This window comes from Thermomyces dupontii, assembly GCF_041956625.1.
Source record: "Thermomyces dupontii strain NRRL 2155 unplaced genomic scaffold VTN31scaffold_6, whole genome shotgun sequence".
In the NCBI taxonomy this organism is placed as follows: domain Eukaryota; kingdom Fungi; phylum Ascomycota; class Eurotiomycetes; order Eurotiales; family Trichocomaceae; genus Thermomyces; species Thermomyces dupontii.
Genome location: NW_027192312.1, coordinates 566925 through 593257, shown reverse-complemented (window position 1 = coordinate 593257; position 26333 = coordinate 566925). Strand labels below are relative to the sequence as shown.

At 54.7% G+C, this 26333-nt stretch overlaps 12 protein-coding genes across 12 annotated transcripts; 7 read left to right on the top strand and 5 right to left on the bottom strand.

Moving 5' to 3' along the window:
- Positions 1-346: 346 nt before the first annotated feature.
- VTN31DRAFT_6062 (uncharacterized protein) lies at positions 347-1720 on the top strand (the record flags this gene model as incomplete). Its single annotated transcript, XM_069406631.1, has 1 exon — positions 347-1720. The coding sequence occupies one exon, from the start codon at positions 347-349 to the stop codon at positions 1718-1720; it is 1374 nt and encodes a 457-aa protein (XP_069259144.1).
- A 743-nt stretch (positions 1721-2463) lies between these two features.
- On the top strand, positions 2464-4344 carry VTN31DRAFT_6061 (uncharacterized protein; the record flags this gene model as incomplete). The annotated part of the gene is made up of 5 exons (XM_069406630.1): positions 2464-2757; positions 2843-3254; positions 3308-3964; positions 4023-4163; positions 4223-4344. 5 exons carry the CDS (start codon positions 2464-2466, stop codon positions 4342-4344), a joined length of 1626 nt encoding a protein of 541 aa, XP_069259143.1.
- Positions 4345-5543: 1199 nt separating this feature from the next.
- VTN31DRAFT_6060 (uncharacterized protein) lies at positions 5544-6372 on the top strand (the record flags this gene model as incomplete). The annotated part of the gene is made up of 2 exons (XM_069406629.1): positions 5544-5825; positions 5905-6372. 2 exons carry the CDS (start codon positions 5544-5546, stop codon positions 6370-6372), a joined length of 750 nt encoding a protein of 249 aa, XP_069259142.1.
- Positions 6373-7452: 1080 nt separating this feature from the next.
- VTN31DRAFT_6059 (uncharacterized protein) lies at positions 7453-9456 on the top strand (the record flags this gene model as incomplete). The annotated part of the gene is made up of 3 exons (XM_069406627.1): positions 7453-7502; positions 7617-7984; positions 8057-9456. 3 exons carry the CDS (start codon positions 7453-7455, stop codon positions 9454-9456), a joined length of 1818 nt encoding a protein of 605 aa, XP_069259141.1.
- A 2200-nt stretch (positions 9457-11656) lies between these two features.
- Positions 11657-13069, bottom strand: VTN31DRAFT_6058 (uncharacterized protein; the record flags this gene model as incomplete). The annotated part of the gene is made up of 1 exon (XM_069406626.1): positions 11657-13069. One exon carries the CDS (start codon positions 13067-13069, stop codon positions 11657-11659), a length of 1413 nt encoding a protein of 470 aa, XP_069259140.1.
- Positions 13070-13428: 359 nt separating this feature from the next.
- On the bottom strand, positions 13429-13881 carry VTN31DRAFT_6057 (uncharacterized protein; the record flags this gene model as incomplete). Its single annotated transcript, XM_069406625.1, has 1 exon — positions 13429-13881. One exon carries the CDS (start codon positions 13879-13881, stop codon positions 13429-13431), a length of 453 nt encoding a protein of 150 aa, XP_069259139.1.
- A 1086-nt stretch (positions 13882-14967) lies between these two features.
- Positions 14968-16015, bottom strand: VTN31DRAFT_6056 (uncharacterized protein; the record flags this gene model as incomplete). Its single annotated transcript, XM_069406624.1, has 2 exons — positions 14968-15543; positions 15608-16015. 2 exons carry the CDS (start codon positions 16013-16015, stop codon positions 14968-14970), a joined length of 984 nt encoding a protein of 327 aa, XP_069259138.1.
- Positions 16016-16601: 586 nt separating this feature from the next.
- On the top strand, positions 16602-16889 carry VTN31DRAFT_6055 (uncharacterized protein; the record flags this gene model as incomplete). Its single annotated transcript, XM_069406623.1, has 2 exons — positions 16602-16784; positions 16848-16889. 2 exons carry the CDS (start codon positions 16602-16604, stop codon positions 16887-16889), a joined length of 225 nt encoding a protein of 74 aa, XP_069259137.1.
- Positions 16890-17083: 194 nt separating this feature from the next.
- Positions 17084-18535, top strand: VTN31DRAFT_6054 (uncharacterized protein; the record flags this gene model as incomplete). Its single annotated transcript, XM_069406622.1, has 1 exon — positions 17084-18535. One exon carries the CDS (start codon positions 17084-17086, stop codon positions 18533-18535), a length of 1452 nt encoding a protein of 483 aa, XP_069259136.1.
- A 557-nt stretch (positions 18536-19092) lies between these two features.
- Positions 19093-21168, bottom strand: VTN31DRAFT_6053 (uncharacterized protein; the record flags this gene model as incomplete). Its single annotated transcript, XM_069406621.1, has 4 exons — positions 19093-19405; positions 19466-19942; positions 19995-20498; positions 20555-21168. 4 exons carry the CDS (start codon positions 21166-21168, stop codon positions 19093-19095), a joined length of 1908 nt encoding a protein of 635 aa, XP_069259135.1.
- A 598-nt stretch (positions 21169-21766) lies between these two features.
- Positions 21767-23383, top strand: VTN31DRAFT_6052 (uncharacterized protein; the record flags this gene model as incomplete). The annotated part of the gene is made up of 2 exons (XM_069406620.1): positions 21767-21866; positions 21930-23383. 2 exons carry the CDS (start codon positions 21767-21769, stop codon positions 23381-23383), a joined length of 1554 nt encoding a protein of 517 aa, XP_069259134.1.
- A 254-nt stretch (positions 23384-23637) lies between these two features.
- VTN31DRAFT_6051 (uncharacterized protein) lies at positions 23638-26282 on the bottom strand (the record flags this gene model as incomplete). Its single annotated transcript, XM_069406619.1, has 3 exons — positions 23638-24104; positions 24167-26131; positions 26201-26282. 3 exons carry the CDS (start codon positions 26280-26282, stop codon positions 23638-23640), a joined length of 2514 nt encoding a protein of 837 aa, XP_069259133.1.
- Positions 26283-26333: the final 51 nt, after the last annotated feature.

Here is a 26333-nt window from a genome sequence, read left to right as displayed (position 1 = left end):
TTGATTGTGACAGTCAGGGATATGCTGCAATCATGCAGATGAAGGAATCAGAATTGGACCGATCCTGCGGCCAGATGGAGGAATTAAAATAATCCCTGTTCGGGGATGACGATGGGTTTGAAACTCACAGCTTTAGCTTGAAGCTTGCGGAGAAGTTCTGGCCGCGGCGCTAAACCAGAGCGATGAGGGCCGAGATAGGGAGCCTCGTGCCGCCCCCGGTTTTAAAGCCCACAAGCCCCCCAGAAAATCCACCGTCTTTTCCTACTAATCTTTCTTCCTTTCCTGATCGAGTAACCGATCTATTATCTATCTTCAAGTCTCTCCATGTACCTTCGCTCAGTCCCAGATGCCCGATCCACGGGGTGGGGAGAGGAGCAAACCTCGGGGTATGCGCCGAGATCGTGATTGTCGAAGCTGTAGAGCGCGCAACATCAAGTGCGATCTCAACCGACCGCGATGTCTACCGTGTGTGCAGGCCGGCCTGGCCTGCGGGAACTACCCTAAGCGGCTCGTTTGGGTTGGGGAAACCACCATCGAGCCCAAAACGTTGAAAGTAAAGCAGAGACGCGTCTCCTCCAGCAAACCCAAGGCGGCGGAACCTTCTACGAATACGCCAACTTTATCGACCCCAAGCGCGCCCTCAACCGCCCAGTCCAGTTCCAGTGCTGGCTCCTCTCAGAGCCCAACCACTGCGGGCGGCCAGGACGCCAATCAGCACAGCTTCTTCCGATCCCTGGCTGCACTGTGCCAGGAGATCGTATCCGGTACCGAGCGTGATGTCCGAGATGACCGTTATCTATCAGCGGAGACGCTCGAATTGGTCAAATCGCTCCATGACCTGATGCGGACGCGCTTTGAGCGCTTGCCGTCATCCAGCAGCACCAATGGAGTCGGGAGACCGCCAGAGGTTACAACTACGACAAAATGGCTGGAGGTGCTCGGCCACGTGAATGAGGCTCTGAAGACCGCCAATCCTTTCGCTATCCTGGGGATTGCAACTTTTGCAGTCTTTGACGTCTGTGATGGGCCTTTTGGCAACTGGGAGGTCCACCTGCGCGGCGCAAAGTCGCTGCTCGATAAGCACTGCCGTAACTGGGCGGAGATCCTCGAGCTGTCGCACACTATCAAGGGGCTCGTTGAGATCGTGGCCCGATTAGTGTGGTTCGACACCATCGGAGCCATCGTGCGAGGGACCACCGGCCTCATCTTCGAAGACTGGCATCTCCAAGCGATGGATGATGGCTTTTTCGGGGTCATGGGATGCCCCGCGGACACGTTTCGCGTGTTTGTCCATATCGCCAAAGCCGGCGTGGTATCGGATCCGTGGGGAAGCTGTTTCATGGCCATGGAACAGCTCTCCAAGCTCGACGCGAACCCGACAGAATGGGGCCGGTGCGCCAATGCCTACCGGTGCACTGCAGTACTTGCCATCATGAACCGATTACCGGATAAGGCGACGGCGTCTACCGAAGCCAAAACGGCCACTGTGGAGTCCACATTGGACCGATTATGCGACACCCTCGCGTCTGTCTCGCCAACGTCGCCGTACTATATCCACTTGGCGACTCCTGCATTCTTGGCTGGCAAGAACGCCACCACTGTCCGCCACTGCGCGGTTGTTCGCGCCTACTGGCAAAACTGCACCCTATCTGATGTTCCTCGATATCCCGATGGCTTATCTGCATGTGAAGAGGTATGGAGGAAAAGGGGATTGATGTAAACTGTTATGGACATGAACGGGATGGTTACGATTTTTTTTCTTCTCACGACGGATTATCGCAGTTGTTTTTTGTACTATTCTGTCCTCATATATATACCCTGTACACGATTTAATCCTGTAAACTGGATGACATGTTGGGTTTCATGATTTCATGATTCATTACTTACTCCGTACCTATGCTACAATTCAAGTCGCCTTCGGAGGGAAATCCGTTTCTTCCCCGGATTCTTGGGAGTACCTCCACTGTTCCAAAGCTCGATTTTTAACTTTCGAAAGCTGCCGAACCGAAGGAAAAATTAAGATTACCCCAGCGCCGAGATAAGCACGCGGCGTTCTGCGCCAATAACCAAGCTCTCCGCTCTTTAGGATCTCCTCTCCGCAAGCAGCCTTCAGACCGAACACTGATAAGTAAGGTAGTTAACTAAAGTAAATCCTTCTTCGGTCACGAGACCGAAGTTCCTTTCCAGATTTGGCAACCTATCTAATGTCCCGCGCACTGTCGCTCTCTCCATGTGGGTAGCAACTATGCAAGCGTCTCGATAGTAGGACCGCAGGTTCCAGGAACCACTCGCTCGGACATGGATTCATAAGCCGTACATCACACAATTCCAAGAGCTGGGGGTTCGTGAGCAAACTCGAAGTTTTTATCTTCATCCCTTCTGCGTATATGGGGAAAGTCAAGGACTTTCTTCTCAAGAGATCATACTATCAGTAGTTCTTCCTATCTACTAGATCATCCCACCATGGCGATACCGGAAACTGAGCCTCCAACCTGGGAGGTCAAGGCCGCCCAAAAGCGTGCTCAGCTGGAGGCATCAATTCCCGAAGAATGGCGTGTTCCAGCGCATTTGCTGCCGCCGGAGTCCCAGGACGATGTGACAACATGGCCCGAGACATCCGGCTGGTTTACCCCGGAGGAGCTGGCCATCACGAACCAGACGGCCGTGGAGCTCCTCCCCAAGCTCGCCTCCGGCCAGCTGCGCTCGGAGGACGTGACGAGAGCGTTCTGCAAGCGTGCTGTGGCAGCGCACCAATTGGTGAGTTGACGATCCATGTACAATGATTCCGTAGTATTTTTTTTCTCTTTCTTGGCGACTGAATAGCGACTGATGGTTGGGGAAGACGAATTGCCTGTCAGAGACATGTTTCGATCGCGCAATTGCCACGGCGAAAGCTCGCGATGAGCACCTGGCGCGTACCGGGAAGCCCGTCGGCCCGCTTCACGGTCTCCCGATCTCGCTCAAGGACAACTTCAATGTCCGGGGCCTTGATGCCACGGTGGGCTTTGCCTCGCATGTGGGCGACCCTGCCGCTCAGGACTCGACCCTCGTGGAGCTGCTGGAGGCTGCCGGTGCGGTGCCCTACGTCAAGACAAACGTGCCAACGGCCATGATGATTGCCGAAACCGTCAACAATGTGTTTGGCCGGACGCTGAATCCAAGAAACCGGAAGACCACCAGCGGGGGGAGTTCCGGTGGTGAGTCCGCGCTCCTCGTGATGAAGGGGAGTCCCCTGGGTGTTGGATCGGATATTGGTATGGTGTCTCTTCTTATCGGTTCCTTGACAACTCAATACTGAGCTGTATAGGCGGATCCTTGCGCATTCCGGCCGCATGCAGTGGCATCTTCACTCTCCGGCCGTCGTCGGGTCGATTCCCGGTCCGCAACACCCGCTCCGGCATGCCGGGACAGGAAGCCGTCATGTCCGTGAACGGACCGATGGCTGCCACACTCGACGACGTCGAGTGGTACACCAAGAGTGTTCTCGACCAGCAGCCGTGGCTGCGGGATGCCAAGTGCCTTCCGATTCCCTGGCGGCCCACGGAGCTCCCGCTGAAACTCAAGTTCGCCGTGATGTGGCACGACGATATTGTCCGCCCAACCCCGCCGGTGACACGGGCTCTGCGGGCCGTCGTTGAGAGCTTGAAATCCGCGGGCTGTGAGGTGATCGACTGGGACCCGGTCGACCAGAAACAGGGCCTGAGTCTACTGGAGCGGATGTTTGTCGCGGACGGTGGCCTGACGATCGAGCATGAGCTCAAGCGGACGGGCGAGCCATGGCGGCCGGAGATGCGCGCCTACGAGGTCGCCACCGAGATGGGCACCGCCGACATGTGGAAGCTACATCTGGAGAGGAACGCGTTCCAGAACCGCTACCTGGAACGGTGGAACGAGGCCGGGATTGATGCGATTCTGTGCCCTACGATTCCGTTCCCTACAGTGAAGAACGGGACCTTCAAACACGGTGAGTTTCTGTGATCCTTATTCCGGCCGGAAGGCGTGTGTTTCCTGACATCCTGAAGTTGGTTACACCGGGGTCTACAATATCCTCGACTACTCCTGCGTGTCGTTCCCCACCGGCTTGACCGTGGACAAGGAGGTCGACAAGCGAGATCCGAACTACGAGCCTTTGGGCCCAGTTTGCAAAGATGTGAATGAAGAATGTGAGTGCAGCCAGCTTTCCCTTTCTTTTTTCTATCAACGCCCCTAACGATGGACATAGTCGATCCCGAGTTGTTGCATGGACTTCCGATCAGTCTGCAGCTTGTCGCGCGACGATTGGAAGAGGAGAAGGCCATTGCTATGACTCGATACGTGCTGCGATGCTTGAAGGGCTCCAGTTAATATAGGTACTACCACGAACGCATAGAATCCATCTTCATGGACATTTCGGTCCGGCGATAGACCACTTGGGAATATGAACAGATGGCATGAAGTGCATAACTGCATCATGGTCACATATGCGAGCAACGAGCAATATGGCAGAATGAGATGGCCGATATGAAATGATGAAATGGAAATCGGAAATAGCCTGAATTGAATCGGACGGTTCGGCCTCTCCCCGATACCGACCATCTCGACCACACAGTCTACTGTATTGTCGTACGGCACGCTGTATCACATGATTAGGGTTCGGCTTGGACACCGAACTATCTGACCCCAAGATGTCATGTATATGTTGCACCATTCTTGACCTTTGATGATCTCCGGGGTACGGACTACCCCGAGACTTGATCCCCTGCCGTGAAAGAACGGAAATGTAGTGAACTTGGGCAGCCAGACGACTACGGACACTTGCTCAATCAGGAAGGTCCCTTACTAACCCGGAAACTTATCCGTAACGCCATTACAGTACTCCGTCCTTACTTACAATACACTTAGCGTGGGGGTCACCGCCGGCAATGACATGTGGCCCTAGTCGGAAGAAATCCGGCGGCTATTGAAATCCGTGCCCTCAATTAACTCATTATTCGACGTTGGAACTCGGGCACACAAAAGCGTCGGAATGCCATGTTGTACGAGGATGATATTTCAGGTGGTTTTTCTTTTTTTCTTTTTTTTTTTTTTCCTTAATGTGAAAATCTGGGGAAACTTGCTGCAATTTGTTGTTGTTCTTTTGTACCGTGAGGTCGGGAATTGATTTGCTCTGCTTTGCACAAGCAGTGTCGTCATTAGGCGGGCTCTGAAATGTACGTGCTCCCCTTTACCCAGACTGTCGGATCCCTTTTAGATCTCCACCAACATCGGGGTTCAAACAGTGACGCAGGCTGATGGGATTTGTTCCACACAGCGGTGGACCATTTTCCGTCGGCTTTATAGACATATAAAGGGACCTTGGAGAGGCGGGAATCAAGAAAAGGATCTGTACTAATTTGCTGCTTCGATATTTTTTGGGGTTCCTTTGCATCCTCTTGTGGTTTCATTTAGTATCAGACTGGTCAAGTCACACCAACAACCCCGACTTGTCGGTCTTATTTTAAAAACGACGGAAAAAGAGGGGAAGGCAGATCGAATCGAGTCCAAGTTCGCGACCAAACGAAACCATGTTATATACCGAGAACCAGCAGCAACCCTCCGCAGGGATCAACGGTGTCAACGGAACCGCCCGTTGTAACGGAACTTCGCAGAGCGATAAATCATCGTCGCCATCGCCCCCAAGTTCAGCTGCCACGATGTGTAGCGGCAATAACGTGAGCATATGCTGCATCCCACCCGAGCAGCGCCGGCATATCTGGATCGTCACGGGCCCGGCAGGATGCGGCAAGACCACCGTCTGCAAGGGATTAAACCGGGATCTGGGTCTGCCATTCTTGGAGGGTGATGATGTACGTTCTGACCTAGTCGTCGTGTGATGGTGATGGCATGAAATCCCCCCGAGAAGAGAAAACTAACTGGGAACCTTAGTTCCACTCCCAATCCAACAAGGAAAAGATGGGCTCGGGAACACCTCTCACCGACGCCGACCGCTGGGACTGGCTGGTGTCGCTGCGCGATGCGGCCCTCCAAACGCTCACTCCTTCCGAGGAGAACAACTTCAATCCGCCCTCCGGCGTGATCATGTCCTGCTCGGCCCTCAAGCGCAAGTACCGCGACGTTCTGCGCATTGCGGCGTACCACATGCCCTCCGCCCGCGTGCATTTCATCTACCTCCGCTCCGAGGAATCCGTGCTCGTGGGCCGCCTGACCAAGCGCAAGAGCCACTACATGAGCAGCAACATGGTGCATTCGCAGTTGGAGGCCCTTGAGGATCCGTCCCAGGAGAAGGATGTCACCACCATTGACGTCAATGTGCCGCCGGACGAGGTGCAGCAGCGGGTCATGGATGGGATTAATCGCATACTGGCGGAGGAGGGATCGAGGCAGGATCATTGATTGCTACTACTTTACTAGATATGTTTGGCGCTCTGGAGTGTTTCGGCTTTTTTGCATTGTGCATGGAACTGATGGGCTTTCTTTTTGATCGTCTTTATTTATTTTGGGCATGAGTTGTTTCTGGTTGAATGCTTCACAATGGCTGGCTATTGATACCAGTCTGTGTGCATGCCTCTCGGTTTTGGCAGTTACAGTTTGTTAGGTTAATGGCTGATCTGCATGGATCTGAGACAATGTCCTGAACATCATGGCCCTGTCTCGTTCCTGCTATGGTAAAGGGACAGGGAGTTCGTACGGAGTTAGGAGTAGACTTGCTGATGCTCGGATTCATCAGTCATGTGAGAAGTGTTTATCTGATCAGATAAGATCAACGATGTCATGTGGCGATGGCTTTGGCCAATTGCCGCTCCTCGGAGTGTCGCGTGGCTTCTGACCATGTTAGACGCAGCATGTATATAGAGTTTGAGGACTCAGTCCTACTGTAACTCCATAGGTATTAGGTTTCAAAAGCGATGACCCTATGGAGTAGATGCTGCAGTGCTCCTCGAGATGGTTAAAAGAAAACGCTTTGGTGACTGCTTTCGGAACGATTCGAGCCTTCTTGACATCGATTCCATGCCAGATGAATTGCGTTGGTTGACTCCAGCAGTGGTCACGTACGGAGTATGAAGTACAGAGTACTCCATATGTCCATTATCTACTCCGTATTTCGTCCATGATTACGGACCTCAAAGGGTCAAAAGAGTCCCGTTGTTCTTGTTTGTCCATCAGGCCACCCGTTGGCATAGCAACGCACTAAACACGATTCCAAAACAAGGTCGCGTGAGTCTGCTCGTTTTGTTCGTTCACTGCGGAGTGTTCCCCCCATCACAAAGCAGACAGCCAGCATCTGAAAAACATTTTGATATTCTTAAATAAATCTCGCGCAGTACTCCATAAATCCCACATAATTGCGGATACTCCTTGCTGGGCTTGTGGCTCTCCTTGTCACGCGAACCAGCATTTGCGCACAACCCCTGACACATTCCTGCGCTGCACGTTCTCCTTTTCCGATCTCCGTTTTACTGCGGAGTAGAAACTATGACAGACAGTGAATTGGCGACATCCTCACAGGAGTCACAGCAAGTCAGGTTAGTAACCTCTAGTGTTGTTTCTCCTGGCCATGGATGGTGTCGCGTCTCACTCACATCACATCCCACTAATACATCAAACAAGTGCTGACTCCTTACCAAACACCATCATAGTCTCACCGAGACCTCCCTACAAGTCGACTTTACACCACAAACGATCTCGAAAACAACTGTTCCGCGAGCCTGGGAACGTTTCCCCACAAAACCGTTCCGTGCGCGTCACAAATCGCAGACCATCTGGAGACGATTCCGGCAGAGTTTGGAAATGCGACCGGATGCGCGTGGTATTTACACCGCGCGCGTTCGGGGTCAGGTGAAGGAGACGGACTTTATGGAGGAGATTAATGCCATGCATGCCCTGGCCGGCTATGTGCGCGAGGTCAAGAGGCGCTGTTTGGCCCTGCCCTCTGAGGATGATGGTGACTTCGGTATCTCATTGTATGAAGTGACGAAACGCGTGTTGGAAACGGGCACGAAACGACGTGAGTATCTATGGACATGATTGTCCTTTTCTTTTTTATTGTTCTTGCGGCATTGACCAAAACAAACCTCAGGCAAATATCCCACTACCACTACTAGCGATGGGGAGCCGTCATTGGCCAGTCTTACTCCGGTACTATACGCCGATTTCCGCATGTCAGAAGACGACCTATCATCATCTGGCGCCAACACAGCAGCGGCCGAGATCGTTGAAGATGATAACCCCGCCGAGTCTACAAGTGATATCCCACCAGCCAGCGATGAGACTCCGAGGCTCTCTGAGCCTTCGATGGTGCGATCCGCTCTGCGCCTGAATTCGCTCGACGGCGAAGACGCGGCCGTTATCAGCGAATTTCTCTCCCGCGCGCAGGCCAAACGCGCGGCGGCCGCGGCGGCCATGGCACAGGGTAGCAAAGATGGGACAGACTCGCCAGGCCCAGCGACACCCAAGCGACGTGCGCTGGAAGAACTGGACAGGAACTCTCCGACACCACAGAAATCGCCGCAGAAATCCCCACAAAAATCCCCACAAAAATCCCCGGCGACGAGTCCTCTCAAGAACGTTGTAGAGCCACCTACAAGAGACGAGCCTGCCGATGAAGCTTCCCCTTCATCTCCCACCGGCCGTCGCCGAAGCAATCGACTCAAGACGTCGAGGGAAAAGATCACGCCTGCCGTGCCCAAAGAAATCCCCTTGCGTCGCGCCAGTGGCAAGGAGTTTGTGTTCCTGAAGCGTACGGAGGCGCAGGAGCTCGCCCTAACAACACGGCGCAACACGAGACGCAACATGGGCGATGCCAAAGCGCCGAAAGTGGCGTTGCAGGTGATTGCGAAAAAGGGCGACCGGATTGATGCCCCAGACGAGAACCCTGCACCGGCGCGATCGCGTACCACGACCAAACAGGTGAAATGGAAAGAAGATGACAGCCTCGTTGAATACTTTTCCTCCCACACTGAAAAAGAGAACGATGACACCACCGCCGCCGCCTCCAAGTCGAAAAGAAAGAGCACGAAAAAGCTCGCTTTGCAGGACGACTCCGACAACGAACAGAAACGGCCAGCAACCCCCATCCGCAGAATGACCCGTTTCATGTCATTTCTTGGAGCGCAGTCAATGCCACCGCTTAGCGAGCAGCTGGCGGCGGGGTCCAAGCCGCGCGCCCCGGGCACGCCGATCCCTTCCCAGTCCCAGCGCAAGAAACTCACTCCCAAGTCTCCCGGCGCGGGACTCGCAAGACCACCAGCCAAGCCTGGCGCGAAGAAGAAGACCACCGGAACGACGAGCGCGTCGTCGTCGTCGTCGTCCAAGTCCAGCAGCAGCAAGAAGACCGGAGTCTCTACAAAAGCTAAAGGTCAGGATCAGCCGGCGCCCACAAAGACGGCCTCCTCTGGGACGAAACTGGTGATGGCGACGGCGCCAGCGGGGTCAACGCCGATGGTTAAGAAGGTCCGTGCTAAACGAATTGGAAGGTGAAATTTTGACTTGCGCGTTATTGTCTATCAGGGTCTTTCTGCTTGTTGAGCGAGTCAAATTCTTTGTCTGAGTTTGATACCCCGTTTCTCTTCTTTGTAATACAAAAGAGTACAGCGTTCTGTGTGCACTTTTCCAACCGTGTTTACTGCCAAGATACGTAGGGTGCGGTCATTTTAAAATTAGATCGCCATCTATCCGTTCAATTTCGATGTCCGATAGTTCTCTCTATCCACTAAAAGTACTATATCCCCTCTGGAAAGCCAGTGCCGATGTCGAGGGCGTAGCTGCGGGTTAGAATATGAGAGCAAGCAGGGAGTAGTATCTCCCTGCTTTTGCAGGCTTCGCAAGGACGCGAATTGAGAGATGGTAAGAAGCCTGGTACCTCACTCGATATGGCTTCAGCGCCATTCTTGCAGTTGCCGTACGTGATCACTAAGGAGGCAACCCCCCTCCCCTCCTGGCAGAATTCTGCAAACATCAGATATACAGTATCACAGAACTCCATGCCACTCGGGTCGTCTGTCCCACTATTCGGAAGGCCGTGACTTTGCAGGTATTGTCTTCGAGGCTGGCCGTGAGCGGGGGTCGGAAAATGGACAAAACAGGTCCATCCAAAAAAATCTACAACGATGATTGTGTGGCATCATGATCCTTTGCTGCTATAAGGTGCAACTTGAGATCTTGATGACACTGTCATCGTCTGAAGTCGACACGTCCTTCAGGCGAGTGCCCAATGAAATCGTGTTTGCGGTAATGCTTGAAGGGCATGGAAAGGTAAACTTACACAGTATTCTGGTGGAAACTGGCTGCTAACTGAAAGGTTGGCCTGTCGACTGTGCTGAGGGCCATTGTTGATGACGAATCGACTGTAACGTATCGCCTGTTCTTTAGCCGTTGTCTTCTTTTTGCTTGCTGTCCATGTCCATGACTATCGCCTGGAATCCCTCCCCAGCGCGAAATGACAAAACTTCACCTCACGGCCCATTTGTTCTTTCACCAAGCAAAAAGCACGGCTGATAAAGAACAAACGGGCCGTGAGGTGCCACTTCACGCTGGGGAGGGATTCCAGGCGATAGTCATGGACATGGACAGCAAGCAAAAAGAAGACAACGGCTAAAGAACAGGCGATACGTTACAGTCGATTCGCCATCAACAATGGCCCTCAGCACAATCATGACTGGTCAACTTCTCAATTAGCAGCCAGTCTCAACCAGAATGTAAGCTTACCTTCCCATGCCCTTCAAGCATCTCTGCAAACACGATTTCATTGGGCACTCCCACCCAGTCCAATAGTACCGTGCCCGGACGAGTTGCAAGAGCTTGCGCTGCCCCGGATGGGCCATCGAAGGTTGGTCGTGGATCTCTTTCAGCAGCCGTGCGCGAAGAGTTTCGTCCTCATCGACGGGGACCACGAGCCGACCGTCGTGCAGTAGAAGTCCCTCCTCGACAGTCCACGGACTGTCCCCTTTATTAGCTTCGACCCGGAAAGGCTCCAAGGAAGTGGCGGTGCGGTTCAAGTTAGCAACCTCGTCCGACACGGAGGTCACGGGCTCGGCGGACGCTAGTTCCGCGCGGATCCGGGGGTCGAGGTTCTCGGGCTTCAGCAGCGCCTGCATTCGTTCTTTCCCTTTTGTCTTCACTTCAGGGCGGCTGAGAGCGTCCGCGAGGGTGTTCTGTTTACCTGGCCGATAGCGAATGACAAAACGGAAGCGAGAGAGAAATTCGGCCCAACGCGCCTGTCGAGCGTTCAACTTCTTTGTCGTCATGAAGTATTCCAGCGCCCGATGGTCGGTAAGGACTTCGAAGGGTTCATCGCGTTGTAGGCCTTCTAGTTCCGCTCTCCACTCGGCAAGAGCCCTTATGACGGCCAGCATTTCCTTGTCGTGGATGTCGTAGTTCTTTTCCGGAGCCGACATAGAAGAAGAGTAGAAGGCGACTGGATGCCAACAACCATCCTCCAATTTCTGCGACAGCACTCCGGCAATCACTTCATCCGAGGCATCCGTTTCTACGCGCGTTTCGCGGGAGGGGTCGTATCTGCAGAGGACAGGGGCACTGGTGAGTAGGGACTTCAACTTCTCAAATGCCTCCTGGCACTGCGGCGTCCACACGAACGGAGTATCCCTCTTCGTGAGTCGGTACAGGGGCTCTGCAACCCGGCTATACGCCCTAATGAATCGCCGGTAGAAGTTGCAGAAACCTAGGAAGGAGAGAACACCCTGCACCGTAGTAGGCTCCGTCCATTTGGTGATTGTGGCGACCTTTTCTGGGTCCACTTCGATGCCTTCGGTAGTGATGATGAAACCCAGATACTTGGTGCGCTGCACGTGAAACTCGCACTTCCGGATGCTAGCTTGGAGTCCAGCGTCCCTAAGCCGCTGCAGCACGAGCTTAACGTGTTCCTTGTGCTCCCTAAGGTACGGCTGTAGATGAGTATGTCGTCGACGTACGCGGTCATGAAGCGGTCCAGGTAGTCAAAGAAGGTGGTGTTCACGAATCGTTGGAACACACTTGGTCCGTTGGTTAATCCGAATGGCATGACGCGATATTTGAAAGATCCGTAGCGTGTGCGGAAGGTTGTCAAATCTTCGGACTCGGCGCTCATGCGAATTCGATGGAAGCCTTGTCTCACATCCAGCTTCGTAAAGTATCGAGCGCCATGCAACCGATCCATGAGTTCGTCGATCAAAGGGAGGGGATAGCGGTCCTTCTTCGACAGCGCGTTCAGTTTCCGGTAGTCGACGCAGAATCTCAGTTTACCGGCGGATCGGGCCACCAGGACAGGCGATGCAAACGGAGCGGCGGAGGGAACAATGAACCCCTTGCTGAGGTTCGCTTCCAAGTACTTCTTCACTGCTTCTAGCTCCTCGAGGCTCATCTTGTATAGCGGTGCATGCCCAATGTCCTTGACGGGATCCGCCCCGGGCTCGAGCTCGATGCGATAGTCCACGTCCCTCCGGTGCGGGGGAAGTTGATCAGAGGCCTTCTTGGAGAACACATCGCGGTATTCCCTATAGCACGCCGGGAGTTTCTCATCGATAAGTTGCTCTTCGTCTTCCGGGTCAGCGCCCGTGACCCGCATCCTTGCTTTGTCCTCAATGGCCCGGTCGAGCTCGCTGAGGGTGAAGCTGAAGCATTCGGACTTAAGGCTGCGGATGTGTCTCTTGTATGCCTCGGCACCAATGAAAGCGACGTCAATTGTCGTGAGAGCCTTGGGGTTAAAGCGCACTTTCTTCCGTGGCGGCGACGGTGGCTGGACAGGGGACTTCCCGGCAAGGGCTCGTTCCATCTTCGCCAGGTTATCTCGGTAGTCCATGCGTTCAGTCCGCCGGACACTGAGACCGGTAAACTTGCCTTCAGGGGGTCCTGGCCGCTGCTTGCTGCTAGGCTCCTTCTCGCGAGCGATCTTCTCGTCCAGGGTCTTGTCTCGTCGATCCGCGTCTTGCTGGTGGAGCGGATTAGGTGCCGGCCTCCGCAGGACATATCGGGGGACAAGCTTTGTAGTCGGCAGTGCTTTTTCCAAGTCGGAGGGCTCGGTTGGCCACAGGAGAGTGCGGTTCTTGACGTCCAGCCAAATATCTCTTTCCGCTAGCCACTTTCGTCCGATGATCATTTGATGCTGCCCAAGCTCCGCAAGAAGCATAGGGGTATTCAGGAACCTTCGTCCGTCCAGCCACAAATGAAGGAGGATTACGTGGGTGAGCCGAGGTCCCGCCTTCCCGTCGAAAGTCCGGGTCCCGCAAGTGAAGGGCAGCTTGTACAATTTTCGGCCGAAGGCTTTAGCGAGGTCAATAGCGAGGTTGGTGTCGATGAACACCTGTCCATTTGCTCCAGTGTCGACGAGAGTTGGTACCGAAACTGCAAATCCATTATAGGAAAGGGCGCTAGGTACAATAAAAGGGTTACCTCCCAGCAGCTTTTCTAGGTCCAATTCCTCCCGGCACACTTTCCGGCCTAGGATGGAGACTTCTCCTAGGCCAACTCTTTTCCCGCCTCCGCAGGATCGGCCTCTAGCCTGACCGCCGCGTCTTTGTCCCGCGCATCGTTCTTGCACCATTTGGCGATGTGGCCGATTTTTCCACACTTGTAGCACGCTCTAGCGTCAAGGCCCTTGGCGGAAGAGTCGTCGGAAGGCTTCTTTCCGGGCGCGGCGTCGGGGGTTCGATCTCGGTTCCGGGCTCCGCCTCGGAAGCGGCGGCGCGCCTCTGACTCCGATATGCTCTTCAACTGGTGGGCAGTCGTCGCACACGCGTTCACGAACTCGGCGAAGGTCCCTTCCTTGGCGTATTCTCGAATAACAAGCTCTCGAAGACGAGGATACAGCTTCTCGTTCAGGTAGTATTTGTGTTCGTCTTCTTGGATTTTCGCCTCGTACGCGAGTTGGTGCCTGAAGGACGTGTCGGCTTCAGACGATGACAGTGTCATCAAGATCTCAATTGCACCTTATAGCAACAAAGAATCATGATGCCACACAATCATCGTTGTAGTATTTTTTTTTTTTTTTTTTTTGGTTTATGTACCTATTTTGTCCATTTTCCGACCCCCGCTCGCGGTCAGCCTCGAAGACAATACCTGCAAAATCACGGCCTTCCGAATATTGGGAGAGACGTTCCTTTCGGATATCGTGGACAGACGATCCGAGTGGCATGGAGCTCTGTGACACTGTATATCTAATGCTGTCTGCAGAATTCTGCCAGGGGGGGGGGGGGGGTGGCCGCCGCGGCTCCTTTGAAAGGGGACTGTTGCATGTTAGAATTTAGAGATCGAATGTTAGTTAACTACTCCGTACCGTAGGTAAGTAATGGATATTAGAACCCCTGTACGGAGTAGACTCGGCTAGGCCCTCGTTGAGTCGTTGGTCTAGAGCGCACGTGATGTAGGGTTAGCCCTAGGCCCACAGAGGCAGGTTCATGTTCAGATGCTCTTCTTTCCTCTCTCTGGCGGTTCCTTCATGCACATAAGGTAGGTAAGTAGGCAGGTAGCCTCTCAGGTCTAGCCTGATGCCACACCTTCACATCGAATCTCTTCTCTAAGGCCATTATCCTCAACCCCTGTGGGTGTAATCGTCTTCCCTAAAGTAATGAACACGTGACTACTCGTGTTGTCCCCGAAAAGGGTTGTGGGTGTAGGCGCGTCGTGGGAGGGTAGACAGAAGGTGAGTAGGCGGCGAAGCCATTGAATCTCGAGTATCGCCTCTGCCAGAGAGACGTACTCGGCGTCGTGTGTGCACTTCGTCACAAATGTCTGTTTGTGTCTGTTGCTTTGATTTCCGAGCGATCGGACCATTATTCATCATGAACAAAAAGCTGGAGCTTCAGCGGTTGTCCGGATCAGCTGCATGGTCCGAATCGCTGAAACCGTACGTAGCCGAGTACAGTATCTGCATTGTACCTCTTCCTGATAAACCAAGACACCGAGTGGAGTGACACAAATAAACCAATGTTGTAAGTTTTTCCTTAGCTACTTCTACATAGAAGTCCGCCCATTAAATCCAAGACAGAACCGGCCATCTCACGCAGACGCAGAAATAGCGGCCTTGGCCTCTTCCGGCCATAAATCGTATCCAAATGTGTCCTTCATGTTGACGAATCGAAAATGGCGGCCATCGGCCACAGCATTGACCGCGTCAAAGTCCTCATCGGGCAGATCGACGACTTGGAAGTTGGACTCGATGCGCGACGGCGTGGAGCTCTTGGGGAGCACGACGTAGCCGCGGCGCAGGCCCCATGCGATCAGCACCTGGGCGATGGTGAAGCCCCGGCGTTGCGCAATGTCCTGCAAGGTCTTGTTTTCCGACACCTTCTCGCCCGTTGTGGGCACCTGATTCTGCGAGCCCAACGGCGAGTATGCCTCGGGAAGAATGCCTTTCTCGAAGCAGTACAAGACCAAATCGTTGTTGGGCATGAACGGATGAATCTCAATCTGGTTCACGTGTGGCTTCACTTTGGCATAGGACAGCAGTTCCTCCAGGCCCTTGATGGTCCAGTTGGACACACCGATCGCTCGGGCCTTGCCTTCCTCATAGACCTTTTCCATTGCTCGCCATGTTGGCTCGTGGTTCTCGGTGAGGTCTTTGAGGATCACGTACTGCATTCTTGTCAGCATTACTATTTAATGGATGGGTTTGTACCCTGTTGAGGATTTTGAGTACCTTTCCGTCCGGCCCGAGTTTAGGCTTCTCCTGCGTTTCCTTCTCTGCGGCAATTGGCCAATGGATGAGATACAGATCCACGTAGCTTAGTTTGAGCTTTTTGAGCGAATCCTCCAGCGACCAGAGCACGTCCTCGTAGCGATGCAGGTGGTTCCACACCTTGGTGGTAATGAACAGGTCTTCCCGCTTGACGGACGGGTTCTCCCGGAGAAAGTCGGCGATGGCATCGCCAACCTCGTCCTCGTTCTCGTAGTACCAGGCGCTATCGAAGTGCCGGTAGCCGGTGCGCAGGGCGTGCAAGACGGCCTTGTAGGTGTCGCCTTTGGATCCCTCATTAGAGAAGGTGCCAAACCCCAGGCAGGGGATTTTGACGCCATTGCTCAGAGTGAAGCACTCTCCTTTGGACATTGTATCCGAGAATAAGAATACTGCGTAATAAACCTGATCGAGCAAAGGGTCCTATGTACAATAATGAATGGAATTCGATAAGTAATGTCCCGAGGTCAAACCACAGAGTTTTCGACAATCCGTCATCAATCCGCGTTATTATTACTTTGCAGATCCCCTGTATCAGATTTTTTTTTTCTCCTCTCATTCATTTCTTCCTCGGCTCTTTGATGGAGTCCGCTGTTGTATTGATTTCGTCATTGCTGGATCCTTCAGGCCCTGTTCGCTGCAGATCATTCCTGGTCCCTGCGCCTATGATGTGATCCGGAGCCACCCGAGAAGAAAACTCTGATTCGCAAAGAAAATTTCTGATTTTCAAAGAAAACTCTGATTTTCAGACCGGACCCCTTTTGCTGCTTCCAAGGCCTTCCCCGTCAAGGAAACTGCAATGAACATCGCACTTTCCCTTTACCTAACAGGCAGTACAGAATGCCAAGGCCGATGACATCACACGGCTCCACTGAACCCGCTCAAAGGCTCGGCCTGCCCCAGTCAAACCACACTTGGCCAGTTGCCGATCTGAGCTTGGCCACAGCATTTCTGGGCCATGGGACTGGACCGAGCCTCTGATTGGACGAAGGACCTGATCAAGCCATGGGGTGTGCAGATATGCGAAACGTGGTTCATGCAGGGTCTGGCTGGGATAATCTCCCGCGCGTCTCCGTCTTGGTCGCTGAGCAGCAATCAGAGCGCAGAAGGCCGCCATGGCCCGGCAAACAACTTGCCGAAGGTATACGCTCCGGGAAGGAGGCCTCGTCCTTGTGGACCTTCCGTTCCAGTCTGACTCTTTTAGTTCGCAAGGGAAATCGGGAAAGAAGGCACCTGCCATGGCTGACCTGGACGACTACTTTAAAAGCGCAGCACGGGGACATTTTCATTCTGACCTCATCACTTCCTCTGACCAGCTCGTGCGACTGATTTCCTCGATCCTCAGTCGTGCTGGAGCTCAGAGACCTCTTTTATTACTACGCCTGGCTATCTGCAATTGATTTACCCAATCATATCTTTTGTTTCATTATCGATTCCACCATGTCAGGCTTCGACGACAGCTCGCATCGCGACCGCTCTCCCCATGACAAGCGTCCCAGCGTGGCCGGGGGTGCGATCCCCATTCCCGGCGATCCCTCGCGCGAGCGTCGAGAGAGTGAGGTGGTCGAGGTGCCGGCTACCCGGAGTCAAGTCAGTGATGCCTCTCAGTTCATGCACAACTTGAGTTTGTCACCATCTATGAAGGAGAGGCGTCCCTCGCGGAATTCCTTCGGCACCTCGTTGCCCATCCCGCGCTCGCCGCGCAAGTCCCGGCTGTCGTCCGTCTACACCGCGGAAGATGGACGGACGGTTTCCGCCTCGGTGACCCGCGACATCCTAGCCTCCCAGGTGCAGGACATGGCCAAGGAGAAGGTCCAGGCGGCAAAGAACATGGCCTTTGCCTTTGACATTGACGGTGTCCTTGTTCACGGCAATGAACTCATTCCGGAGGCTGCCGAGGCCCTCAAAATGCTCAATGGCGACAACGAGTTGGGGATCAAGATCCCGTACATCCTGCTCACCAATGGCGGTGGCAAGACCGAGGAGGAGCGCTGTGCGCAACTGTCCAACATCCTGGGTGTTCCTATCTCGACGAACCAGTTTGTGCAGTCGCACACCCCGATGCAAGCTCTGGCCGAGTACTATGAAACCGTCCTTGTCCTTGGTGGAGAGGGCTTCAAGGTCCGTGACTGTGCCGAGAACTACGGCTTCAAGAACGTCATCCACCCGAAGGACATTCTGGCTTGGGATCCCTCGATCTCGCCCTGGAGAAGTTTCACCCCCGAGGAGCGTGCTCAGGCACGTCCCCGGGATTTTTCCAAAGTCAAGTTTGACGCAATCCTCGTCTTTGCCGACTCGCGTGATTACGCCACGGACATGCAGCTCATCATCGATTTATTGCTGTCCGAAAATGGCCGACTGCTGACCCGGGCCAAAGATCCCGTTTCCAGCCGCATCCCCATCTACTTCTCTCAAGGTGACCTTCACTTCCCGACGGACCACAAGGGTCCACCTCGTCTGACCCAGGGAGCTTTTCGAATTGCCATTGAAGCGCAGTACAAGGCCCTGACGGGTGTCGACCTTGAACGGGTGGTCTACGGCAAGCCCGAATTGGCCACGTACAAATACGCAGACGAGGTGCTCAAGGCGTGGATGGAAGAGATTCACAATGAAAACAAGATCCCACAGAACATCTACATGATTGGCGACAATCCAGCTTCGGACATCATTGGCGGCAACATGTACGGCTGGAACACGTGCCTGGTGCGGACCGGTGTATTCCAGGGGGGAGAGAACGATCCGCACAACCCGGCAAACTTTGGCGTCTTCAACAATGTCCTGGAAGCGGTCAAGGCGGCCGTCCGCAAGGAGCTGGGCAAGGAATTCAAATTCAAATGGAGTGACAGGATCAACCCAGTTCTTCACGGCGACGGTAGCGCTGCTGTGGAATGAGCGTTTTGCGGGCGGTTTGTTTGCTTTGCATTGGTAGATATTGAATACTGGGCTTTGGTTGCATGATATCCTGTTTGACTGATTTTATTAGTGTTGATTGAGTACTATTCTTACTGGTTCTGTTGGGCATTGAAGTCAGAAGTGATATTGTATCGTTAATGAAAAGATTGAGACGGCATTTTGCCGTAGAAGCAAAGCACATGTTCAGATCGATTTGTATTCTCCAGAAACGGCCTATTTATATAAGTTCAGTTCTTTCGGGAAGATGCACTGACGAGGAACACTCGAATCAAATCCGCGCGCGCAGAAAGCATGTAAAAAGCTCGGTGATCTGAGCGACCCGAAACAAACAACAACCATGCTCCCCATCTTTTCTCGCTTGCTAATTAGCAAAAGATGCGGATCAAAACGACATCGACAAACAGAGATCCTTGCTCTGCACCGTGTTGAAAACAGTCAAAAACAAATCACTCCTCGAACGAAAATAAAACTCGGGAGGATATCAGCAAGAACAAACAACTGAGAAAGAAAGAAAAAAAACCAAATATGTCTCAAGATTAGTTTCCCTGGAATGCATTAAATGCCTTGTAGGTGTACCCGATGAAGGGCAGGCTCATCTCAGCCTCCTGCTCCTCGGGCATGGCGCGGGCCTGGGCGCGATGGTGCGCGCTGGTGTCCTCCTGCGGGATCTCGTCAACGGGGAAGTACGAGACGTCGACGTTGGAGGTGAGGCGGGGCTCGAAGGGCGCGCGGATCTTCCGCAGCTGGTCCCAGACCACGCCGCGGAAGAAGGGATGGTTCTTGATCTGCTGCGCGCCGCCGTGTTGCCCGCCTTCGTTGCCGATGCGGTGTTCGGCGTCGCAGAGGAAGCTATCCACCATGGTCAGATCCGGATATTGCCAGGGAAGGAAGTGGGAAGAGGGGAAGTACCTTCGGATCAAATTCTCTGCTTCGCGAGACAAGACCACCTCCTCTGGGAAGTATAAGCATTCCCGCCAGTTGATGATCTTGCGGTAGGTGTCGGTGGTTTCCTCGGCGCAGAACGGCGGCCAACCGACGAGGCATTCGAACATGATGGCGCCGACGGACCACCAGTCGCAGAGGTAGGTGTACCCTTGCCCGTTGAAGATCTCGGGCGCGATGTAGTCCGGCGTGCCCACAGTCGAGTACGCCATTGCCCGCCGCGACTTGCGCCACGTGTTGATCTGGCTGCGGTTCGACACCGTCAGGTTGATCGTGTCGGAGAAGAAACCGGACATGCGGTTCTTGTCCTTGGATGCCGAGTTCTTGAGCAGGTTCTGGTAGTATGCGTTGTCGTGCTGCTTCTTGCCGCCCGTCGACAGGCCAAAGTCCGTCAGTTTGACGTGCCCGCCTCGGTCGAGCAGGATGTTGTCGGGTTTGATGTCCCTTGACAGAGTCAGCAATTATTCCCCGTGTCTGGTCTCGGAATGTTTCATACCGATGAAGGAATCCCAGCTTGTGGACCGCCTCGATCGCCATGACCAGCTCCGCCATGTAGAACCGTGTAATGTCCTCGGAGAAGATCTCGTACTTGATGAGCATGGTCATCAGATCTCCACCCGGCAAGAACTCCATCAGCAGGTACAGATATGCACTGTCCTGGAACGATGCGTGCAGCTTCACCAGCCATGGGTTGTCCTTGTGGTCCGCCAGAATGTCCCGCTCCGCACGCACGTGGGCCAGCTGGTCCCTCTTGAACATCTCCGACTTGATCAGCGACTTTAGAGCGTAGATCTTGCCGTCGCTCTTGCGCTGCACCAGTCGAACCTCGCCAAAGGCACCCTTGCCAATAACTTTGATCGTCTGGAAGTTGGCTGGGGTCTCTTTCGTCCGCAGGAAGCGCAAGAAGTTGGATTCCTTCTTGGCCAGGGACTCCGCCTCCTGACGTTTCTTCTCGAGTGGCATGCTGTTGCTCTGCAACAACTTATCCAAGTTGGCCGAGCTAGGATGTTCGTCAGCACGCTGCCTTCCTTTTGGGCAGGGACCTACCACACATACCGCATGTTGCGCTCCCGAGCACGCTCGATGTTCTCCTGGAAAAACACATTGACCAGCTCCTTGGCCACTTTGCCGCGCGTGCGCACGTTATCCGAGTATTTCTCCGGGCATCGCGGCAGCTCTTCCTCGTCACCCGGCTTGGGACGCAAAGGCATCGCGGGGTGTCCCTGTTGTTGATGCTGCTGTTGCTGATTGTTGGATCCCGCCGTGCGCGGCCGCTGCGCCGGGGATGCTGTCCGAGGCGACAGCACGGGTGATGCGCTCAGATCTTGGTTGGAGAATTGCTGGATGAGGCCATTGGTGGCCTCGTGGTGATTGTAGGGAACACGGTTCCCGTACGCCGACTGCGGTATCTGGTGATGCTGTGCATACTGCTGCTGTTGTGCGGCATAATGAGCCTGTTGCTGTTGTTGCAAGTAGTAATAGTTCTGTCCGTAGGCCTGATTCTGCGCGGCGTGGGCGTCCATGTAGTCCTGACCCTGGTAGAGGGGCTGCGGGAAGGCCGAGGGGGTGGTGGGAAATACGTGGTTGTTGCTAGCCGGGTTGTAGTTTCGGTCGTTGTACCCGAAATTCAAGTGCAGCCGGTTATTATTGTTGTGATTATTGGGATTCATGGTGCCTTCTTCCTGGGTGGTGGTTGCGGTTGGCGAAGGGGAGTTGATTGCGGAGTGTCTTCAGGGGAAGCCCCAGGACAAGAGGCCAATATATGGTGAAACACGGAGGGATTTGGGGGCCTGACGAAGGCCAAGCCGCACGAAGAACGATCACCGGCGTTCAGGCGGCGGAGAATCAGGCCGGAAGATGCGAGTTAAGCACAGGAATTGGGGAGTAAGACGGATTGACAGCTCATCGATCCCAATGCGTTTTGGGCGTGGGGAGGGAATTCCGATGGGACAAGTCGTTCCGGCGGAAAGATTGGCACCGACAGGCCTCGCAACACCAGCCCTACAGCTCCTCGGCAAACAGCTAGAGCGTAGCAGGAGCTGAATCAACCGCGAAAAACTCGGACTGCTCACGCTGCTCGACGCTGGTCGGTTCAACATGGCCAGCAAATTGGGGGCCAGAACAATGGGCGAACAACTGGCTTGCTTATGTAAGCATAGCCACTCGGAGACAATTTTTCGCGGACTCCAGACGAAGCGGTTGATAGCTTGACGGCCACGGCTGGACGAGTGTTCCAGTCCATGACTGCAGAATTGGCAGCCATTGATCATGTCGGAACAAACGGGCGCCTCGGGCGGCGCCGCCCAGGGTCCGGCAACAGAGGCGAAGGCGCCGCCACGGCCGCCAAATCCAGTGTTTAAGATGCTAGGTACGTGCGACGGAGAACAACAACAAACAACGCCGCTGCTGCAGTTGCTGACAGGGGAACCAGGTCTGCCAAATGTCCGGTTCCGACTACCGTCTCGCAACTGGATGATCTTCTGGACCGTCGTGGGTTCGTTCACCGCCGCTGTGATCTACGACCGTCGACAGAAGCGGCATGTACAGCAGAAATGGTCGGACCTGGTGGCCCATATCTCCAAGGAGGCGCTGCCGGTCAATCAGTCGCGGAGGACGCTGACGGTTTTTCTGGCTGCGCCTCCGGGTGACGGGCTGCGGGCGGCCCGAGAGTACTTCATTGACTATGTCAAGCCCATCCTTGTCTCGGCGGCTCTGGACTACGAAGTTATTGAAGGGCGGAAGGAAGGAGATATCCGCGCCGGGTTGGCAGAGAAGATCCGCAAACAGAGGCGACTGGCGGGAGAGCCAAGCACGGTAAAGGAGGAGGACAGCAAGGACACCGTCATCGCCGACCTCAGACGACAAAAGGGAATCCAGGAGGAACCGGGACCACGGGGGGATATCGTGATTGGCCGGCACACTTGGAAAGAATACATTCGCGGTCTTCACGAAGGTTGGCTAGGACCATTGGATCCGCCGTCGCCGCCTCCTACTACTACAAGTGAAGCTCAAGATACCGCAACTTCGTCATCTGAATCTCCAGCTGAGAAGAAGCCGGAGGGAAATGAGGGACAAAACAAGGACCAAGACGAGAAGAAGGAGGAAACTAAAGAAGAGAAGAAACAGGAAGACGAGAAACCGAAAGGGCCAACGCCGGCCTACATCACTCCGGCCGAATATGCGTCGAGGGATCTCCCTCGGAGCATTCCTGACGTCTTTGAGAGCTCCGCGCCCATTCCTTTCCCGCACCTACTCGGATTCCTCAACACGCCGATCCGGATCTACCGCTTCCTCAACAGGCGATACCTCGCCGACGACGTGGGGCGAGAAGTCGCCGCCGTAGTCCTGGCGTCGGCTTCGAGACCCTACCATGAAAGCACCACCGAGGCAGCCGTTTCCGATGCAGACTCGGCAACAAGCACTGCGACCCATTATCGATACGAGCAGGAGGGAGTCCTCGCGCACGAGGAGCAAGACTGGCACAAATCCGTTCGCAAAGCTCTGCAGGCGCGAAAGGAGCAACGCGCCGCCGCGGCCGAAGCGTCGCCGACCGCAACCACCGACGGTGACAGCTCACAACAAGATCAGCAGCAGCAGCAGGAACCACGACGGAGACCCGGCACTCTCGAGAACGAAGAACGGGAGTGGATCGATGACATCGTTCTGGATCCACGCATCGCGCAGCGCATGCGCCGCTACGTGCTGGCGCCGGAGGAAGAAGAGCGCGCGCAGCGGATTGCGGAGGGAAAGGAATGGATTCTCGGCCAAGGGGAACGGCCAAAACAAGTGTCATTCTGGAAGAGATTGTGGATTGATTACGGGTATGGGGTTGACGAGGAGGCGTTGAAGAGGAAGCCAATCATCGGCAACTTGGATGATGAGTGACTGTATGAGTAATTCTCAGATTCTCATTCTGTGTACATTACTAGCAATTGCCTTCCGAGGAGTGGCGCATTTATAGACTTGATAGAATAAGGGCGTTCTTCCACTCTACAGCAAGTGACACATTCAGTACCATAGTTTTCTCATTTGGATCTCTTCATGCACAAAGAACTCTCTATTTGGACATTTAAGAGGAGACATTGCTTCGATCATAACAATGCTAGTCATATCAGGGAATGATAGGGGAGCGAGCGTCTCTACGCCGCCACAGCAAACGCCGACGCCTCCGGCCATTTACTTCTCGCTTTCTCAGCATACGTTTCTTTCACCGACTGCCCACTGCGCCACTCGTCCAAAGTCTCCAGGCCGGCTACAGCCTGCTCGAGCCGCACGCCCGGAAGGTCCAGTGCGGCGACAAACTCCCGCTCACTCTGCTCCTTGGCGTCCGCGTCGAGTAGGAAGCGAGTCTCGAGGGCGGCGCGGACGTGCTCGAAGCTCTGGCTGTGGGAGGAGAGGTAGGCTTCGTTCCACTCGCGCAGGTCCGTGTCCTTGGGGAGGATTTTCTCGAGTTCGCTGGTGATGATTTCGCTTGTTTGCTCGGGTAGAGGGTCTGCGAGGCAGTCCAGGGCTTGCCGGAAGCGCACGAGCTGGACGTGCAGAGTGGGGTGTGATGGGTCGATAGCGTGCGCGGCCAGGAGGCATTTCAGCGCCAGAAGGTATTTCTCTGGATTAACATTAGTCTCGTACAAAGACAAGGGATATTAAGATAAGGAAGGGTTGACTCACTTCTCCGCAGATACACCTCGAACCCTGCCGCTTGCGCCTCGATCTTCTTTGGGTGAAACTCGAGAAGAGGAGTGAGGAACTTCATCGCGTCCTTCAGCGGCTCCTGCGTCTGGACGAGCTTGTTCCCGAGCGGGTCCGGGTCCTCCTTCTTGACCTCCCCGTCAGCGCTCTTGGCCGAGCTCGCCTTCTTTTGGGCTTCCCGCTTCTCCGCCTCGAGCTTCTCGAGTCGCTGCTGCTCCTTCTTGGCCTTCTTCAGGGCCTTGCGCCGCTCGGCGCTGTCCTCGCCATCCGTGCTGCTCAGTTGAGCGAACATGGGGCCATGCGCAAGGTCTGGGTTGTCGTGCAGCAGAATATACGCCTTGACGGCTGACAGGGCCATGCGCGCGTAGAAGGGATGGTCTCGCAGGTGGTCCTCCCACCGAATCATGTCGATATACGCCCGGATCATGCCCTTGCGCAGCGAGAAGTTGTGGAAATCGAACTGGTCCTCCTGCCACGTGTCGAAGATGTTGAAGACTGCGTGAAAACGCTTCAGCGCCAGACCAAGCTTCCGCTGTCGTAGATACGCCTCGCCGTCCTCGGTCAGATACCAGACGCATTGCATCTCGAGGAGGTCGCCGAGGGCTCCGCCAACATTGTCGTTCCGCGTGAACTTGCTCATGGTGTTCAGAGCCTTATCGTTCTCATTGTTCCGCAGCTGGTACTTGGCCGCTTTGGAGTTGATGTACCGATCCTTCTCGTCCAACGCCCGCGCCTGATCCATGATCTCCGCAGCTTTTGGCAGATTGCCATAATGCTTGTATATCCGCGCCTTGGTCATGTGGTATTCCACAGACTTCGGGTTAAGTGCAATGGCCTTGTCGACGTATTCCAATGCCTTGGCCAAGTCCCGGCTCAGGTGATAGTTGTAGTGCTGCGCGAGGAAATAATACGTTGATGCTTCAAAATCCGAGCTCGACTTGTCCGTCGAACCGTTCGTCTGGGACTGGACTTTGCCCGATGCATATCCCTCCACAAGTCTCTGCACGATGTCCCGCTTGGTCGGATTGTCGTAGAGGGTCTTGATGTTCGCAAACAATGACGGAACTCCCCTGCGCAGCATGCGCTGGAGATAGGCATCCGCCGCTGCCTCAAACTCGTCTCCCTCCAAAAAGTCCAGAGGCACTCGCCTGGGGGCGTCACCCTTGGGGAACTTCTCCGCCCATTCATCGTACACCGCTTTCAGGGCCTTGTGGTCCGAAGAGTCTATCCCTTTGGCCGCAATCAAGCCTTCGTAGTAGTTGGAGTTCTCCGGATTCCGCTCAAGCAGAGCAGCGTACGCCGCCTCCGCCTCAGCCTTGCGGTCGAGGCGCAGGAGGTAGTCCGCCCTCATCTCCATCACCGCCAGAATATCCGAACAGCGTTTCCCAGCCGAATCCAGGTGTTCCAATGCCCGCGCGATGTCCCCCGATTCCGCGATGATCGAGTTCTTATACAGGACCGCCTCGGAGTGCTCCATGTCGGACCGCGGCGGCGGCGTCTTCAGCGTTTCCTCGTACGTGGTGAGCACGTTTTCGGCCTCGGCCAGGTTGCCGGCCAGATGGTGGGCAATGGCGAGCGCGGTCCAATTCTGGCGAAGCGCAGGCCGCGACTGGAGCATGTTGCTGCGGCTCTGGATGTAGCCCTGGTAATCCCGCATCTGCATCTGCAGCAGGGCCAGGTCCCGCTGGATCGGCTGCGACTCGGGCTCCAGCTTCAGCGCGAATTTGTACGCCTTGATGGCCTCTTCATAGTTCTTCTCTGCGCGGTACAGCAGCCCAAAGACGTGCCAGCAGATGTGCGATTTCATGTCGTTCTTGAGCGCGGTTTTGGCGAGTGCGAATGCCTCCTCGAGCTGGCCGAGGTTGCTCATGATGAGCGCCCTCATCGCCTGCGTGTCGCCATGGTTCGGGTTCTTGCGAAGGATCTGGTCCGCCGTTTTCAGACCTGGTGGTGTTGAGCGAGCCAGCCGTTAGCGAGTCTTCTGAATAGTGGTCAGGTCTGCACAGGACGCACCCTTCTTGTACTGCTTGTTTTCATAGTGGCGGACCAGCTGGCGGAACAAGGACGTGTCCTTGGAGCCCAATGGCTGTGGCATGGCGGGCAGGCAGCCTCGTGGAAGGTGGAGCGAGGACGACTCGTGAAGCCA